Source organism: Stegodyphus dumicola, chromosome 5 (assembly GCF_044657685.1).
Source record: "Stegodyphus dumicola isolate Sdum_Otavi_A_Nest chromosome 5, ASM4465768v1".
In the NCBI taxonomy this organism is placed as follows: domain Eukaryota; kingdom Metazoa; phylum Arthropoda; class Arachnida; order Araneae; family Eresidae; genus Stegodyphus; species Stegodyphus dumicola.
This window is the reverse complement of record NC_140772.1, coordinates 163,995,926-164,015,587: the sequence shown is the minus strand read 5'-3', so window position 1 is coordinate 164,015,587 and position 19,662 is coordinate 163,995,926. Positions and strand designations below refer to the sequence as shown.

General features: G+C 33.9%; 1 protein-coding gene across 2 annotated transcripts in view; it reads left to right on the top strand.

The window, feature by feature from the left end:
- LOC118181155 (calcitonin gene-related peptide type 1 receptor-like) overlaps nt 1–19,662 on the top strand; it is a 374,571-nt gene that overhangs the window by 276,308 nt on the left and 78,601 nt on the right. For both annotated transcript variants that reach the window (XM_085817333.1, XM_085817334.1), the window contains exon 13: nt 13,499–13,584. In XM_085817333.1, the coding sequence (XP_085673459.1) occupies nt 13,499–13,584 (86 nt within the window). The remainder of the gene's footprint in view (nt 1–13,498; nt 13,585–19,662) is intronic.

Below are 19,662 nucleotides of genomic sequence, written 5' to 3'. Positions count from 1 at the left end.
ACATTGTGCGCATGGCAGTGACGGATCGCTCAGTCACATCACGAACCACAGCACAGCACATCCAGTCTGTAACGCATCATCCAGTGTCTGCGCGTACCATTCCACGCCGTTTAGAGCAGAGTAGTCTGTCCGTAAGACGTCCATTGCTTCGTCTACCCTTGACGCAGAACCACAGACGTCTCCGCCGCCAAAGGTGCGATGAAAGAAGAATGTGGACAGCAGAATGGAATGAAATTGTCTTTACTGACGAGTCACGCTTCTGTCTACAACACCACGATGGTCGGATTCGAGTCTGGAGACACCGTGGAGAGAGGATGCTGAACAGCTGCGTTATGCACCGCCACGCTGGTCCTGCATCGGATATTATGGTATGGGGCGGTATTGGATATCACTCTCGCACTCCTCTAATATGCATTGCCGGTACTTTAAACAGCCAGCGCTCCATTTCCGAGGTGTTGGAGCCAGTTGTCCTTCTTTACCTTCAGGGCTTGCCCACAGCCATATTTCAACAGGATAACGCGCGACCACACGTGGCACGCATTGTCCAAGGGTTCTTCGTCAATCGCCAGATTGAATTGCTTCCCTTGCCGGCTCGCTGTCCGGATCTTTCTCCGATAGAAAACATGTGGTCCATGGTTGCTGAACGATTGACCCAGATTGCATCCCAAGCTGCCACACCAGATCAACTTTGGCAACGTGTGGAAGCTGCTTGGTCTGCTGCACCCCAAGAACACATCCAAAGTGTCTTTGAATCAATGCCGAAGCGTTTGGCAGCTGTGATCTCCAACAATGGCGGCTACTCTGGCTCCTGATTCTGGAAGGAACCACACTTCACAGAAGTCTATAAATTTAATCATTTGATACTTGGTCAACATGTTATCTACTAAATAAATTTTGTTGTGATATGTCTTGTCTTTCTTGGTGTTGCAATTTGGGTGGCCAGCAGTGTACAATAAAATCAAAAAAGCTTCGTTCCTTTAAAAAGGTAGCTGGCTCTTAGTATTTTATAATTATCAAAGTCTCATTTATAACTTATGGCCATAAAAATTTTCGTATTTTTAACTGATATTAAAAAATATATAAGAATTAAAATTTAAGATGTGTAACTTGTATATTCAAGTCTTTTAAATTTTGTAAATAAAATTCTACATTACCTTACAATAATAAATTATGGACCGTATACTTTTGTGGATATAAAATAAGAAAATCCGTAAACTTCATATTTATATCTGTTTATATTTTAGGGAAGTCTTTTGAATATAAAAATTTTAAGTAGATCTATTAATCATATTACAAAATCACTACAAATTCAAAATATTATAATGTAATTAAATTTTCATTCTAAACATCATTGGAAATAATATTACTAAAATTATGCTTTCTATTATATCTACGTTTCTAATTCACTTATTATGAACAAACCGGAACACTCTATAGCTTTCTCTTAATACAAACATTTCCATGTATTTTGCAAATCCACATAAACGAATTAGTGTATACTCACCACTGCTTAAGAGGTGCTCAGACAGTTACTTATAAAAAGGGCATCCCTTCCTTATTTAATGACAACTGCGATTCTGAACTGCGCTATAACATACCATAATTTTTTTACTTCACTCCATTATGTAAAATAATTATTATAATAATTATGTATTTAATATTTGTAATTAATATTTGCGAAAAATTAAAAGATGAAGCCTTCAGAGTTTGTCTGAACATAAAATCATCGGTAAAGTTTTAAATTAATTAACATAATTACATATTACTTATAATAACTATTCAGTTTATTGGATTACTCATTTTTATACGCTATAACACTACTCGGTATCAAAACATTTAATATTTTCCTTAGAAATACATTATTTGTTTATTATATTCTATACTAATTTTTCAAAATTATTTCATTCACTTAAAAATTCTAATCAGCGATTCAAAGTTTTCACCTTAATTTCAACCTTCCCTAAAAATAGCTCAAAAATCTTAAATACTTAACGTTATCACACATAATTAGAAAAAGTTAAATCTTTTGATACCATAAAATTCCAATTCTTCATTTTCATCAAAGGTGCTACAGTTTTTTTAAATAACCCAATATAGTAATAATATAACATGTTAAAACTTCAGACTAGGACCAATTGACAATATTGTTGTGACTGCGGAAAGCAAAATCGAAAAACTTTTCCGCATCCACACTGGACGTAAGTTGATCTTCAGAGCTACGGAATAATTTCGAACGTTGGCACACTTGAAAACACTTTTAAATCATTCAATTACAGACGCTGGATTACTTTTGAACAGCTGGTATAGGTTGCATTTTCATTTTTTTCTTCTTTGTTGATTCCGTTACACAATCGAGGATTTGAAGAGATGGTTGATTAATTATGCAGACATTGACAGAAGGTTGAAAAAAAATTTGTAACCCACTAATTTTAGAAATATTCGCACATAAAATAACACAGCCGGGTTCGTTAAGTATCTTGAAGGTTAGAAGTGGCCGAAAATATTTTTCCCTTAACGTTTGTAGAATATCACGTACAAACGCGGAAATACTGATGGCGCACGTACTTAAAGCATATTAATCTCTTCTATTTTATTTTATCACCTTTTATTTTCCTCCTAAATAGTGAAGTAATAATGCCACATTTCATTTCATTGAACATTATTTTCGAGTTTACAGATAAGCAAACTCACTTATTTGAATTTTGTAGATATTTTACCGAAATCCAATACGGAAATATATGTTCGATTGAGGTTAGTAGTATGTGATCTAATCCTGATCGTCTCACCCTAATATTATGACTTGGAGTAAGCTACAAGGGAATGACAACTACAAGGAGTTGTTCTCTGCGTTATAACGTGGAAATATTTTACTGCGTAGTTAGTTAGTACGATGGCATTCGAAGGAGAGACTTGTAGACAGAGTCGGAGAATTGAATATAATTTTTGTTGTTGGAAACGAACTAATTATCGGACATGATTATAGGCGCAATACACACCCTACAGTTTTATACAAAGTATCATTTTACATTTTAGATAATGGCTTAGTTAGCAGCACGACAAAGCAAAGGAAACGAAGTAATGTCTTCACTGCGAGAGAGCTAAAGTGTCCAATATCCCAGTATGGAAGCTCAGCAAAAGAAGATTTGGGTTTAGGTTAGAAAGTTTCAGTTTTAAAAATTTTGAGTTCTGACTTAGCTACGTCATCAGCTTTTAATACTACTTTTAAATCCATTTTGCAATCTCTTTTGGAAAAACAGGTCCTTCATTCTCTCCGTACGTACAGGGGTCGCACAAAAACGCCGTTTAAAGGGGTTCAAAAGCGGTCAAAATTCATATTTTCGTTATTACAATACTCCCTTCACTTCGTACAAGGACGTTTATATGTACAATTCAAAAATTTATACCGTTTTAAAATAACAACACTAATGTTTAAAATTTTGTAAGAAAAAGTGGTTAAAAAGTTTGTTGGTAGAATTGAGTATCTTTTGCAAAATGAAATTCTGAAATCTCGATCAAAAGTGTGGCAAGAAGTGTAAAATAGGCAAATTAAGACTAACTGTGAACCATTTCAGTCATTATTTCTTTCGTCCTTTTCGAAATGATCCTGCAGCAAGTACGCCGTCTGAAAGGTAAAACTTCTGATACTTTTTAAAAAGACTGGATTGGTTTATGTAAGTGTCTTTTGAACATTCTGAATCATTAATTCAGTTTAAGTGTTTCTGAAGTTTTCAACTTATTCTTCCCAAACTGAGCAATATTTTTTTTCTCTTCCTAAATAAAAGAGTTCGTAGTTATAATAAAATGTGATTCTTTTATAACTGTGCTAGAGGATTATTTACTCAAACGCCTTAGTAGTGTGTTAAAACTTTTAAATGCACACTCATCACTTTTACTCTCTGGTTCTCCCTCTAAAAGAATAATTATTGCTTGATTTAATAGTTTGTAACCTTGCGACCTATGTGTTGCAGTTTTCGATTTTTTATGTTACGTTAAAGAATTTCGTTTGCAAAAACGTGATTATGCGTGCTAAAGTTATTGCACTGAATAATGAACGATTCTCTTGCCATTCACTTGCTATTAAATCCTGGCTATCATCACTCGACAGATTGTAGATTCATTAGTAATTTTAATTTAGTAAGAAATTTTGAAGACGAGCTCAGAAAGGAAGACAAATGAAAACTCTGGTACGGAAATGACTGAGTTTTATTAATTTATATTTAAAGAATCATTTTTAAATATTAAAAGCTAAGGTCTACGTAGCAGATAAATTTTTCACTTAATGCTCTCAGATGTACTGTAAATCTGAGAGTGAATGGCTTAAGAGCCTATAAGCCTGTGAAGAAATCCTTCATTAATGAAACCTAAAGGCAGCTTCAAAGGGCAGTTGATCATCTTAGGATAAACTACAGGATAAACTTATCTGGAATTATGCAACGATCATTCTTTGATAGCCAATGAAGGAGGCCATTATAATGAAAGCTTAAATTATATAGTTCTACGAGAAGTAACGCGTCCTATTGCAGTTATAATATGGGGCTACATTTCGGCATATAGAGTGGATCGATTGTATACCGTAGAAGGGAAAATGAATGCAACCCAACACAGTCAAAGTGCCTAAATTTACTTTCTTCAGCTATTAACTTCCTTTAAAACTATGTTAAGTGTTTTGTTTTTTAAATCTTAAAATTCTTTTGAATTCCTCAATAAAATTATCTTTAAATTGATACGTTATTTATTAACATTTGTATGCAAATTAAATTTTAAAGTATGGTTGGATGCACAAAATAAAACCTTTCCATGAAGTGTTGCAGAACCTCTGCCTCAAGCTACTAATTGCACTTGTAATCAGTGCTTGAATTTTTTTTGTCTTTTGGAAAAGGTTTATATCTAAAATTATAATGAGGCAGTTTAGTTCTTATTTTCTCTTAATTAATCAATCAAACGTTGTATTTTTTATTAATTTAATGAATAGTATTGTAAATAAATTGCTTATCCTCCCAGTGGTGAAACAATAGCGTGAATCATGCTATATTAAAATAGCAGCGTTTCGCTAAACGATCATTTTGATCTAAGGTAACGATCATTTTGATCATTCTTGAAAATGTAGTGATTTTTAATAAGTAAATATTTATTCATACATTTTGCAGCAGAACTGTTTCGATGTTTTAATTACATACTACTTAACGTAATGTAACAGGAGAAAGATTAGCTGAATTGTAAATTTATGAAATATCTCAAATATGAGCATTTTAATGTAAAGCACTAAAAGCTTTTTGAAACATATATTTTATTTTTTGTTTCGATCATACATCTTGTGAGAAGAATTACGTAATACAATTATTTATTTCGAATAATCTAATTATTCAGCAGCAATTAAGAAATTCAAACTTCATCCTATTGCTGCATTATTTTTATAACCATCTTTCGTTAAAAGCGTATTTTATTAGAACAGTGAATTAATTAAAAAAGGGTCTTGTTTTACAAATACCAGTTAATAAGATATTAATGAGAATTAGTTCACTAATTAGCGACATGAAAAATAAAGCATTTCCCTCTTTTATCGCTTTCAGTTAAAAGAGACCCTCAATAATATGGATTTATTTTTCCTCCTAGAACATCGCAATAAAATAAATTCAACCCCTTTTAATCCCTTGCAAGCAGAGAAGCACTTAACTTAATGAGTGTAATTGCCATCTGGCGCAAATAAAAACGGAAAGATTCATTATGAAGCACTGAGGAGAGGATATTTGAAGCAATATTAATAATTAAAACTTTGGTGCGGGACTAGAATCATTAGTAAGTCATGTAATTCGAATGTGCAATCTCATTTAAGAAACGGGCAGCAGGAATCAGCGTGACGTGGCTTAAGTGGTATAAGAGTTGAATAAAATTTTTCGTTCAAATTTTTCGTTCACGCAATTTTTCGTTCAAACTTCTTTGTTAACTACGGAGTTTTGGTTAATTTAGACTGACAACCATTGGTAAATTATTTTCCATTTCTTGCCTGTTGATCTTAGCTACGAGTTGATGAAACTTTATCACGTAACTTACTCTTCCTGTGACGTCTCTTATGCTTTTAAGATCTATATTACTTATCTGAGTGAGAAAATTACTTATTGGAAATGTCTATTCAAGTATCGACTTTAATTTCCTATCTCAAGGGCACAGAATACGAATTTGTTAGATGCCTTTGAGATTTTATTATGCATATACCTCAAAGAGCAAATTTATCTTTTAAATGAAAGGAGAAACTTCAGATTTCTTATATGGGTATTCTATTTGAAACTTGAATCACCATACAGTGTGTTCTTCAGAAAAGGCTATAATTTCGTGCGTGTTTCTGTCATCATCTGTTAAATCTCTGAAAGACCCAGTTCGTTTTAACTGCAGTTCTTTAGAAAATTTCCCATTATGTTTTCAAAACTGTCTCTTTTAGGTGATAAGTGACCTGAGGTATAATCTTACATTCATGTTACTGAATTGATCAATGCCAGCTTTTTCATTCCTCGTATTATTTTAATTAAAATGAAAAGTAAGAAGTGTTGGCATATAATATATATGGAATATGCTGTCTGTGATTGGTGATTAGGTGCATTAGATAGAAGAATAAATCGATCATTCAAATACGAGACAGATGAAAAATATTCTGTCCGAACTGAGTATTTAATGATAGAATATCAAAATAGAAAATAACTGATGTGGACACCACATGATTTTCTTGTACGGCCTATAAATGTATACGCATTTTTTGCTGCTTTTCATCTAAACTTACTACCTAGAATTTCATTAGAGATATATATGCAATCAATTCAGTTCTCACTTCGCAGCAAGGCAAAAATACATAAACACTCAACCTTCATTAAAAAACTGTAAAATACAGAAAGCCCTAAATCACCAAATACAGTTAAAATTTTTGCTTTACAATTAAAATTAGAGTTTCTACGAAAAACTATCAATTCAGCCAGCGGGCAGAAAGACAAAATTTTCCGTGCTCAAAACTGAACTTTGACTTTTGGTCGCACTGGGTAGAAAGGCACTGAAGTTGGTGCGTCAAAATAATTATTCTTACTTAAATCATTATTCTACTAAGAATTTCAAATGTAAACAAGTAGAGGTCTTATTAGGCTTAGCAGCAGTAAAAGTTTTAAATTCTTGATAATACTACAACTATTCCATGCAGATTAACTGAAGGCATCAAAACCTTAACCGGAACATAAAAACAAAAAAAAATCAATCACCTTTTAAAGCAAAAATGCACAGTTTGCAAACATATAAGAATAAATCTCCTGGGCTAACCGAGCCGAGCAACAGAGTGGCAATATTTATACGTGCGTACATATATATATATATATCTATATATATATATATATATATACCAAACGTATATAAATGTATATATATATATATATATATATACATATTTATATATATTTGGTGCAGCCGATTGCAATGAAAACGAGAGGTACACAAGTACACGTTATAGCAGTCCCATATATACAAGGGATGATCAAATGAAAAGGTACGAAACGACACGGTGGGTACAAATCTAGACTTTATTCAAAATATACACCATACGCCTGAGCACAACGATCCCGCTGATGAACAAGCCGCAGGATTCCTTGTTCCTATAATTCCTGTGGCCGTAACGAGACCCAGTCCTACACAGCGTCCTTGAGTACGTCGTCCGAGCTGAAGCGCTTCCCTTTCAGGTGTTTCTTCAGTGAACCAAACACATGGAAATCGCAGGGCGACATGTCCGGACTGTAGGGCGGATGGTCCAACGTCTCCCACTTGAACTTAGCCAGTTCCATGTGTGTGACTCTGGAGAGGTGTGTTATCATAGAGCAGAACCACACCCACCGTGAGCAGCACCGGCCTTTTGTTCTTGATGGACCTGCGTAGTCCATCAAGAGTCGAAGTGTCTCACAGTGCACATCGGAGTTAATGGTTTTTCTGTGCTCAAGGAATTCCACAACTTCTTAGCGGACCTTGAACGTCGAAAAAGACGGTGAGCAACACCTTGCCTGCTGACGGCACGGTTTGAGCCTTTTAGGAGAAGGTGACGAAACATTCTTCCACCGCAGGCTGTTCCACTTTGTCTCTGGCTCCTAGTGATGGCAACAAGTCTCATCACCTGTCACGATCCGCTCCATGAAAGCGGGGTGTTCCTGATACCGAAACAGATGTTGTAGTGCTAGCCCCATACGCAGTTCCTTTTGCTGGTCGGCGAGCTGCTTCGGAACCCAAGCGACACACACCTTCCGATATCGCAACCTGTCGTGAACAATTGTCCACACGGTTCCATAGCTTACATCCACCTTCACCGCCAACATTCGTAATGTGACACGCCGATCACTTCTCACTAGGTCGTCCACCTTGTCGATAAGATCGCTCGAGATGTCAGTGTTTGCCTGGCTTGGTCTCGGGTCATCACCCACACTCTCACGGCCTGCACGAAAACGGGCACTCCATTTTCTGACAGACATGTCAGAGTCACTTTCTCCCCGAAAACTCTCACCATCCGGAGATGAATAGCTGCCGGTTTGTCACCTTGCGCTGTCAGAAATCGGATAACAATTCGCTGCTCCTCAGTCGTCGAATTTTGCAACGCGAACGCCATCTTGTCCTCATACGGACTGCCCCATCATTTGGACGCCGATTTTGATAAGAGCCTTTGCTCTCTCCTGCGCATGCGGGCGCCCGCGCATACTCCGATCCCAGTCAGAGACTCCAATAGCATCCCGAGATGTCTCGCTACGTTCTCCCATGGAGGAATATGCAAATATTTAACTGTTACATTTTTACATCGTTTCGTACCTTTTCATTTGATCACCCCTTGTAAAATTTCAACGTTCTACTGCTACTCGTTTTAGGCCCATCAGCGGCCGAGCGGTAAAGTCGCTAAACACTGGTAGTTCGGTCCGAGATTCGAATCCCGCGAACGGGCTGGCTGCATGGGTGTTTTCGTGGTTTTCCCCATGTGTAACGTGTATACGAGCCAGTTTTCCTTAGAAAGTCCTCTAAGAAGCCATCCCTCCCCTTAGACAGATAGCCCTAGTGTGCTTTGCCATAATTAAATACACCACCACGGCTACTCGTTTTTGAGTTATAGGAGATACATACATACTTACACGTAGGTACAGATATCATGACAAAATCTCTTCTGAATCCATTTTAAATCCATTTTACTATCCGTTTTGGGAAAAGAAATCCTGTATATTGTCCGTAAATACAGATGTCACGCAGAAACATCATTTAAATTGATTCGAGGGCGGCCAAAATGGATATTTTCGTTAAAATATGATACCCGAAATTTTTCGCGATTAGAAAACTTCCTTTAATTCGTACAAGGAAGTAAAAAAATAAAACATTAATTTGAAGAATTTTCCTTTCAGATTTTCAGAAATACAGACAAAAAATTTTCGACATGATAGCGTTGAAATTTGTAATAATAATAATAATAGTGATGATGATATTCATCTTTTGCAAGCCCCATGTCTTTGTAAACTCCTCATTTAAGCGATTTTTCTCTATTTAATGAGACTTTTTTAAGATTACAAATTAGATTTCAAATCTTATTGTGCTTGCTGTGGTCTCTCGTTTTTGCTGACGTAGATGTATTTTGCTGTAATTTGACATGATAAAACGTCTGAAACCATTTTCCAACGTATAAAATGTACTTACAGATGATATTACGTTTGTTTTAGAGCCGAAACAAAATAATACTCTTAGTGAATAAAACCATAATACGTAAAGTATTTTTTCTAATTTCCTTTATCATGACATATTTCTATCTATAAGCTTAATGCAAAACTATTTCTGACTTTAGGTTTAATATTTGTACTCCAATAATAATAACAATGCTTCAAAATTTAAAAAAAAAAATTAAAAAGTCTTTTTTCTATAATTTTTATTAAAACAACTTAAGGTTGCGTTAAAACTAAAAGATTACAACAAGCGCCAAAATGTGCTCAAAGTGATAATTATATGCAAATGATATCAAGTAAACAGAATTTTCAGAACACTAGGAAATGATGTCATGTAAATAAACAAAGCATCTTGTTGCATTTTTCACTTCTGACACCAGTTGTTACCGTTTTTTTTCTTCCTGCACGTTCGTACGGGGTTCGTGTGGATTTGGAGTGAATAACGACGACAGCACTTGAATATCGAAACACACTTTATTTTAGCCACTGTTAATGAGGACAGCTCCAAAGTCACTTTTTACAGTCGTCGAAGATCTACTATACACTCATTGGAACAATCAGCGACACAACCTTCAGGTTATCAGGCTATCATGGTGAACATAGCTTCACTACAAAGCACCAGAGTACTCTCCCGACTCTGCTCAGTCCCGACTCTGTTCGGTCCTTCTCGGAACCCCACGTACTCTCGAGAGACTCTCCACGCTACAACTTGCGATGCACTCGACGACACATAGAGCACAGCTCCTGACTGTTCGGTTCCTAACCGCTATACATTAAGAGACTCTTCGATGCATTCGACGACCCACTCGGCACTCGCTGCCCGGCTGTCAACTCAACTCGATCGACTCCGCAAGGACTGACGAACTCGAGACTAGTTAGTCTCTAGCACTCTAGACGAGGCACTCACTAACTGACTGCGGACCAGCAGAGCTTTCGGCTTGTGTTCGAGAACATTCTGGGCTAAACCGGTAAGAATTCGTTCCAGAAAGTTCTCCATCCGTCCATGGCATATCGCCAATTTGTCGCCAAATAGGCGATTTCTCGCCAAATGTGGCGATTTTGCCTTCCTTTGCCGTTTTATGGCATCCCTAAAACTTCTTTGCGGGGAAGCCATCTTACCGCGCCTGTACATTTCGTAACAGTATCTATATAAATTTGATTTCTGGTTGGTAGCTAAATTACCTTAATTTGCAAATTCTAATTAACAAATATTAACTCTATAAGGGACCAGATCCAGGTTAGTCTTTCGGAGGTATTCTTAATCTTGTGCGGCACGAGCTGTTTTATTAAACAAATCATGCTCACTTTAGTAGAAGTTTGATAATTTAGGGTATAAGTTATTTCTTCCGCCATCTTGATGTGCTGGTCTGCATACTGGGCGCGTATTCCAGAAGTCCGTGGTTCGATTCCCGGCGAAGACTTGCTCATTTTTCATCTCCCCTGCTTCCAATTAAAGTAACGTCTCTACAGTGACGCCCGAACTAAAAGGATGGTTAAGACACAATAACACGCCGAATAAATACTAATTCAGAAGTCAAACAACAAAAATCAGCGTTAATTTACAAAATTAAAAAAATAGGTATAATTTTGTAAATTAACGCTGATTTTTGTTGTTTGACTTCTGAATTAGTAAAAGGATGGTGTATGATGATTTCCCAGACCCAGGATTTGGCAATTGGGTCCCCTAAAATCCCCAGTCGCCCATTAAAAGGGGGAGAATGAAGGTATTTCTCCCGCCTTCTTAGCGTGCCTACGGGGTGTAGTGGTCTATATGCTGGGCGCGTATTCCAGAGGTCCGTGACTCGATTCCCGGCGAAGGCGGTGCTAATTTTTCATCTCTCCTGCTTCGAATTAACCTAATGTCTCCACAAGGGAAAATCAGTGGTTTGTACCATTTCAACTGAAAGTGACCCAGCTGTACGAATTATCAATTACGTCATAGATTCGTTTCGCTCGTATTTACTTCTAGGTATAATTATACGCTTTTTGTGGACGTTGTTGAAGTGTTAAGTACACCTTTTTATATCCATATTAGTCCTATTACTGACATGATTTCTTTTCTCATTTTGAAGGAGAAAAAAAAAAAAAAACACTGGTTTCTTTTAGTGCATCAATAGTGTTTTAAAAGTGAGCGATGCATTACTGTTGAATTATGCCTTGACAAATCAACGATTTTCTTTAATGATGTAAATAGTAAATTATTATTCGGTGAATCTGTTGAAAGTTTGAAACATGCAATTCTAGCACTTTAAAAGGAAATAATAATGCAGAAAAACTAATTTAGATTTGTTCTTGAGAGTACGTAACGTTGTACGATGTATGTTATCTTACCTCTAACTACGGGTAACACGGTGCGAAAATAATATCAGACCATTTTCCTGGTCCTAAAACTGTATCCAGATAGAGTTAAGAATTCCGCATGCGACCTGAATACTTAGATCTGCGTAAAATTCGTTGTCAGAGATGCAACATATCGACGTTACGTGACCATATTATAAGTGGCTATGTGACTAGAATGCTCACCTGTTCCTGAATTTGATTTCGGTATTTGAAATAATCAATATTCCCTTCCATTCGTATTACAAATTTAACCCCTATGGCCTAAAGTGTTTTTTTCGGCGTGATCGATTTTTGACACTCTGAATTGATATTATAAATTTTGCATTGAGTGTTTGTTGCAGAAGACGTGTGTTTAAGCATGCGATGAAATCATACCATATTATTTTAAATTACATTGATACCATATACAGTGCATACATACGCAAATGAATACATATTTCTGCTTTAACAGCGTTATTCTCGCATCCAATGATAAATTATGAAGTATTTATTGAAAATTATTACTATCTATCTATAAAACAAACCAAAGGCTAAATTCTTCCTTCAATAAGTTGAAGTGCTACTTAACACTTTCACAGTACATTCACCAATTTTACATTTAAATAAACACAAACTAAATACATGTCATTTGTAAACAGTTTTGACTTGCGGCGAAGTGAAAACTGAATTAATAGAATGAGAAATATATCTCTCAGGAAATTCGAAGAAATAAGTTTAAATGAAATGCAGCTAGTTACCAAGAAATATAGGGAAGAAAGTCTGAATATATTCGTTGGCTTAAAATATTCTGCTTCAGACCCTGTTGTATACCTATCCGCCTGTTGAAAGAACGCAGTACGTATAATTTAGCAAATGAAATATATTAGAATTATAAATTATTATTATAATTCTAATTTTAAATTTCAAAATATAACGAATAACGTTCCTTTTATGAGTTGGTTAGGAAATTTCTCATAATGGGATAAATTATCAGTAATATTTTATTCAAATTTATTAGTTTTGATGAAAAAGGCGTTCACCTTGTAATCGTTAACCGAGAGAAAAATCTAATCTTTGGCGGTAAGTAATTGAGCTATAATGGAAACTTACGAAACTTTTTCGTGAAGAATATCATCAATAAAATCTACCAGGAATCTTTAGTCAGTCATATCAGCTGGAAGAGTACCTTATTATATCCGCTTATCATTAAAAGTACTTTTATGTTTAACCTACGTAATAGCGAACTTAATTATGGTCATAAGTTTCTTTATGTTTAATATTTAAAGGCAATATTATTCGACAGCTATAATAAAACGGAATATCGCGTGCTCACTTTCTTTGGATTTAATGGAACGGATTGAATATTAAGTTCTTTTGTTAAAAATAGAACTGCGTTAATTTATCTTTATTTTATATTTTTGCTTGAAAGTTTCTTTTAGTGTATCATATGTATATTATTCCTTTTCTTTCAGCTGAATTTCGTGTTTCTGGTTAACATTGTAAGAGTTTTGGTGACAAAATTAAGAGCTGTCAACTCGCCAGATACCCATCAAACTAGGTATGTGTTTAATATTTGTTTTAATATGTATATATAAAATGATTGTGTGTGTGTGAACCTTCATTAGTACTGTTACGAATCTTGTATTTAGAGAGCTAATGTTAGTAGAATTATAATTAAAATTGTTTTATTTCCCCGTGCAATGCAGCTTAGGACGAGTTTTAAGAGTCAGTTATGCAGGAAACGTAAAAATATACAGAAGCACATGCATTTAACATTGACTAAAAGTTTATCTCGGTAATTTATATTTAAATTGAATAAATGTAATTGACTACTGCATTAGCTGTAACCCTAATTCCATCCTCTTGTTCTTGTTGGTTTCCAGAAAACTCGAAAAGCAAAGAAATGACTAGAACTCTCTCGCGACCGATTGAAAGTTTTAAAAAGCCGGAGAGAGACATCTCAGCTCAGTTGTTTAGTTAGCTGCTGTTGCTACTGTTGATTGGATTAGTTTCCTCTGTGCTGTGCTTTGAGTTGTATTTTAAGGGGACTCATACACCTTAAAACCCATAAGATGTTCGAATAGGTGACTGTTGCAAGAATTGGGATAACTTATTTATTTTACAAGCAATTACTACCAACATTTTACAGCTGACTACATAATATAGCTGCTTTCTGAAATAGTAATCAGAAAGTTTGTGTTGCCACAAATATTAGTATAATTTAATCCGCTTTCTGACAACATTTTTCGTCATGTTTCCAACTTGCGCGCACAGTTTAAAACATTCTGTTTCATAATTTAATTCCATATTTAATATATATTTTTTATAACATTTGGAAACTACTGTGAACCTAAAATTCTAAAAATTTCATGTTAAATTTTTATTTGATTTTGAGTTGAGTTTATAAAATGTATTTTATTTTTAAAAAATTTAATGTTTTCTTCCATAAAATTTTTCAATATTAAAATATTCATCAGATTGTTGGTTCAGTTAGAAAATAGTGCCCATATAAAGAATTTCATCAAATTTCAAGTATGTACCATTAGCCATTTTTAAAATATCATGCGCGCAAGGTGGAAAAACTGCGAAATATTTTGTCACAAAGAAGATTACATTACAAAAATATTTGTGGCAACACAAACTTTCTGGTTACTAGTTTCCAAAGCAGCTATATTATGTAATCAGCTGTAAAAAGTTGGAAGTAATTGCTATTAAAATAAATAAAGTATTCCAATTCTTGCAACAGTCACATATTCGAAGATCATGAGGGGTTTAAGGTGTATGAGTCCCCTTAACGTTTTTAGTAGTTTGGTGTATAACTAGTGAATATATTGCGTGGTACGAATATCTCTGAGGAAACTTCCAGCGTTTTGTTATATTTCTTGTGATAAAAATAAATTGCATTAACCTTTTATCGGGGTTGTGCATTCAATCTATTACGAACCCGTACGGACGCAATAGTACAATAAAATTTTATGAAGACTAGTGAAGATAATCTTTTAAACGTAATAAAATCTGAATTCAGAGCAAGGTTGTACTGCTGTCAAGATACGTGAGCCCATTGTATGTCTAATCATTGGTCATGAAAAAAGAAATCATTAATTTTATCCAGGTTCTTTTACAGTTTGCTTAACTAATTAATTATTCATTGAGTAAATTAAAAATTATTGCCTTGAAACCTTCAGATACAAAAGTGGAATTATTGCAAAATTTCGGTGAACAAAGAGTATGTTCGGATGCTAACAATTATCTTTCCATTCTTTTAATTAAAACCGAAAATAGGAAATGAAATGTTTAAATAAATCATTCATTTAAAATATTTTGCATTGCTGCATTCTGTTTAATAGAAGTATAATTAAGGTATAATCTATGTAATTGCCAGAAAATTTCTAATTGAAACTTCTTAGGGTTTGTAAATTACAGCTTTTGAATTCGAATCAGTTGTGGGAAACTATGAGAAAATTAATGTTTACCCTCACTTAGTGGACTCCATTTTAAAATGTGGTGAAGACTTTAGTATAAAATTTTGCTCGGCTTTGTAAATCTGCATGTTCTTATCCCCTTCTCAAATTTGTTCTCTTTAAAATTATGTAAACTTATATTTGCTCAGTCGAATATGGCTAAGCACGCGAAGATTTTTCTGCGTAAGAGGAAAGTTGCCTTTTGTGGAGGAATTTCCGAAAGAATTGGCTTGTATTAACATTCACAACACATTTTATAACATAATGCTTCCATTTTATAATAATGAATGTTTAAAAGAACTATTATATGTAAACATATTAAGTATTTATTATACATTTAATTTTTAAAGATTTTTAATCTTATTTTACTAATTTTATTTAATAATTTATTAATGTTATTAATTTTTCCAAATTGTTCTAAAATTTCCAAGTGTATTTTCGAATTGTATTGGATTATTTAATTATGGCAAAGTAAACGAGGGCTATCTGCCTAAAGGGAGGCATGCCTTCGTGGAGAATTTTTTAAGGGAAACTGGCTCGTATACACGTTACACATGTGGAAAATCACGAAAACGCCCATGCAACCAGCCCGTCCGCGGGATTCGAACCTCGGACCGAACTACCAGGGTTCAGCGTCTTTACGGCTCGGCCGAAGTGTATTTTCGAAAAATTCGCATGTAAATTTAATTTTTAAAGATTTTTAATCTTATTTTACTAATTTTATTTAATAATTTATTAATGTTATTAATTTTTCCAAATTGTTCTAAAATTTCCAAGTGTATTTTCGAATTGTATTGGATTATTTAATTATGGCAAAGCAAACGAGGGCTATCTGCCTAAAGGGAGGCATGCCTTCGTGGAGAACTTTTTAAGGGAAACTGGCTCGTATACACGTTACACATGTGGAAAATCACGAAAACGCCCATGCAGCCAGCCCGTCAGCGGGATTCGAACCTCGGACCGAACTACCAGGGTTCAGCGTCTTTACGGCTCGGCCGAAGTGTATTTTCGAAAAATTCGCATGTAAATTTAATTCGTATATCATCAATTCAACCCCGATACTCTATACTTGAAATATGAACTGTGGTTCAAATTAACAAATTTAAATTTATTCTTAATTGAAGTTTTTAGAAAACAACTTTTCATCGAAGTACCAGATATATCGAATTATCCGATTTTAGATTAACGAAAACTCATTACATTTGTTTTTATGTTAACTTGTACTTTTAATCGATGTATGTAATGTTTCTATATACATGTCTGACTGTAAAAATGTAAAAATAATATATTATTTCTTGCTTAATGGCTAGCACACAGAGGGCTAGTAAAATAATGAGATTTTATTTTTCTAATGCTTGTAAAATTGAAAATAACACTGAAATTCGAAACGTCACTTATCACCTAGCTTAGCAATAGATTTTTAACATTAGTATATTACAGATTTTTAATATTAGAAACTCTTCGGATGATTTTTAGCACTGCGTTTTGTATCTTTCTGTCAAATACTTTTATTTCATACTGCTTACAGCAATTTCTGAATGCATACTGATCGGTGTGAAATGCGTGTAGTCGACCATTGCACCAATTCGATTTATCAATCTATGACTATTTATTGTTGCAAAGCTAAAACTGCCTCTGAAATGAAATTTTTTTCCCTGATATTGAAGAAATTTAAAGAATTTGACATTCAATTTAAAAGCCATACATAAAAATTAAAAAACACTTCTTCAAGATTTTCTTTTTATTACTTAACAGTGACACTGGTTTTAAACGTTGGATCACTTTTCGAGTATTATACATTAACGCTTGCGTCCTATTCGGTAACCGGCGACACATCACTAACATATCATCTGTAACAACCTCTGTTACTGCCGCAACGAATTTAACCTTTCTTTCTCTAAGAATAATACAACTAAGAATAAATATAGTCTAAATGACATATCATCGATTTTTTTAGTAACATCCAGTATTATTTTAGTAACATCCAGTATAAATTAGTAACATCCAGTATGAAACTAATTTCTTGTTAATCCTAACTTTCGATAAGTTTTTTTAGTTTAATTGAATATCATATGAACAGTAGCAATAAATTATCTCAAAATATTTAAGACATATTTCAAATATTCAAGCATTCTAATAAATGCTTGAATATTTGAAATATGTCTTAAATCACTCTGTTAAAAATCTGAAACAATTTCAAATTACTCTTTAGCGCAATGTAAAATCTGAAAGCTTTCAGATTTTTAGCCCAAAGGGCGTTAGGCCAGAAGGGCTGTTAATTTCGTTTTGGCATTTTGCGTTGAAAACTTTAAATGTCGGTTCACTTTTAAATTTTTTTAATCCAGAAGCCCAGAAGGGCTATTAATTTCGTTTTGGCATTTTGCTTTGGTTAACTATAGATGTCGGCTTACTTTTCAAATTGTTGCCACCAAATATTAGAGCCCTGTGTAATATTTAAAGAAATTAAATAATAAAGAATCTTCATAAATGTATATATGTTTTTCGCATTGTGATAAAACAACGGTACCTAGAGCCATCCAATTTTGAATAACGTAATCTTCCAACGAATATAGGCATCTGAAAGCCCGAATTTGAAATTTGTTTTATTATCGATTTCATATTTTGTAACACTTTAACGAATTTTTAATTAACAAACTCAATGATTTCAAAGCGAGCAATTGCAATACTGTACGGGAAAAAAACATTTGTATCTCCAGCGCGCAAGACTGTGTATCGGAAATTCTAAAGATATGCTCATTTTTAAAATTACTTTGCAATATTGCTGTTGAATTGAATTTTATGGTTTAAGTGCGAAGGACATGGTATTTAATAAATAAAGGCAACACACAAAACGTTTAGAAAACGTCCCTTTGGGCGTAATGTAAAATCTGTACGTTTTCAGGTTTTTTTTAATTTTTTAAAAATTTTATTACCATATCAATTAATATATTTTAGTAAGTATATAACTCTTAACTAAATTGACATAAGGAGAAGATTTAAGTGATTAAAAACATTTAGTAGAAGTGAGAAAAATTTGAAGCATTTCAGTTAGAAAGTACTCCAAGCTACTACCAAATTAAAAATTTTCCCAGTTCAACCGTCAATCAGAGCAGAACTTTTATAAAATGTTCTCACTGTTTTTAAGTTATCCTCGCTTGCTTGCAGATATATGTGCAAAAAATGCATTTATGTGCCTTGAATTCATTATGAGATTAGTTAAATAGGATGGGTAGTCTCTAAATATCAGATTAACTCTGAATGTCAGATTAATTCTATGATTTCAGATTAATTCTGAAATTCATATTAAAATATAAATAATGAAGCGTCATAAACTTGACACTTTCTGTTTCTTAGATCTGAGAAATGAAAGATTTTCGTTGAATCCAAACGAGAGAAAAGTAATGTTACGAGCACATGGATTTTTTATTTACTTTCTGTTACGGAACGGTTCTTTTAAGTACGTGGAACCGCAAAACTTATTTTCAATCGATCAAATGTATCAGTTTATCAGAGTTGAAAATAAAAACAGATTTTTCAGCTATCTAAAGCGGTAATGGCTCGTAAAGAAACACGTAAATGAATTTTTCTTTCAGAATTTCTTTTGATATTTTAAAATAGCGGTTCGTCGAATCGAATTGAGATTTTAGACTTCCTCCTTAAAAAATTATGTTAAACGATTTGAAATAGAAGTTAATGGAATAAAGATTTACCTCAAATATGTATATAAAATACGGTAGTTTCGTAGACTGTTTTCTCAATCACCCAGACATAGTCGTAAAATTCTTCAAATTGCCTTCAGAGATGATCATCGAAACGGTAATTTCTGTCATAAGTTTGATATTGGAATTTTCTTATTCCTATAGTTCCGCCATTTTTTTAATCGTAGGGAAAACATATGTGGTACTTGTTTTTTTCATGACTCATCGGTTTTGAGTTGACATGATAGAAACTAATTTTGAGTTTACTTTGTAATAGATTTCATTCTTCTTCTTCTTTTTTTTTTTTTTTTTTTTTTTTTTTTTTTTTTTGTGTGTGTGTGTGTGTGTGTGTCCTTGGGTTTTATTTGGAAAGTGAATTAAATGATATTACTCCGCTGGTCTTTTAACATACATCCACAAATATAATTTTCCCAAAACATTGAAAGAAGCAACCAGAGTGGCTTAATATTTATCACC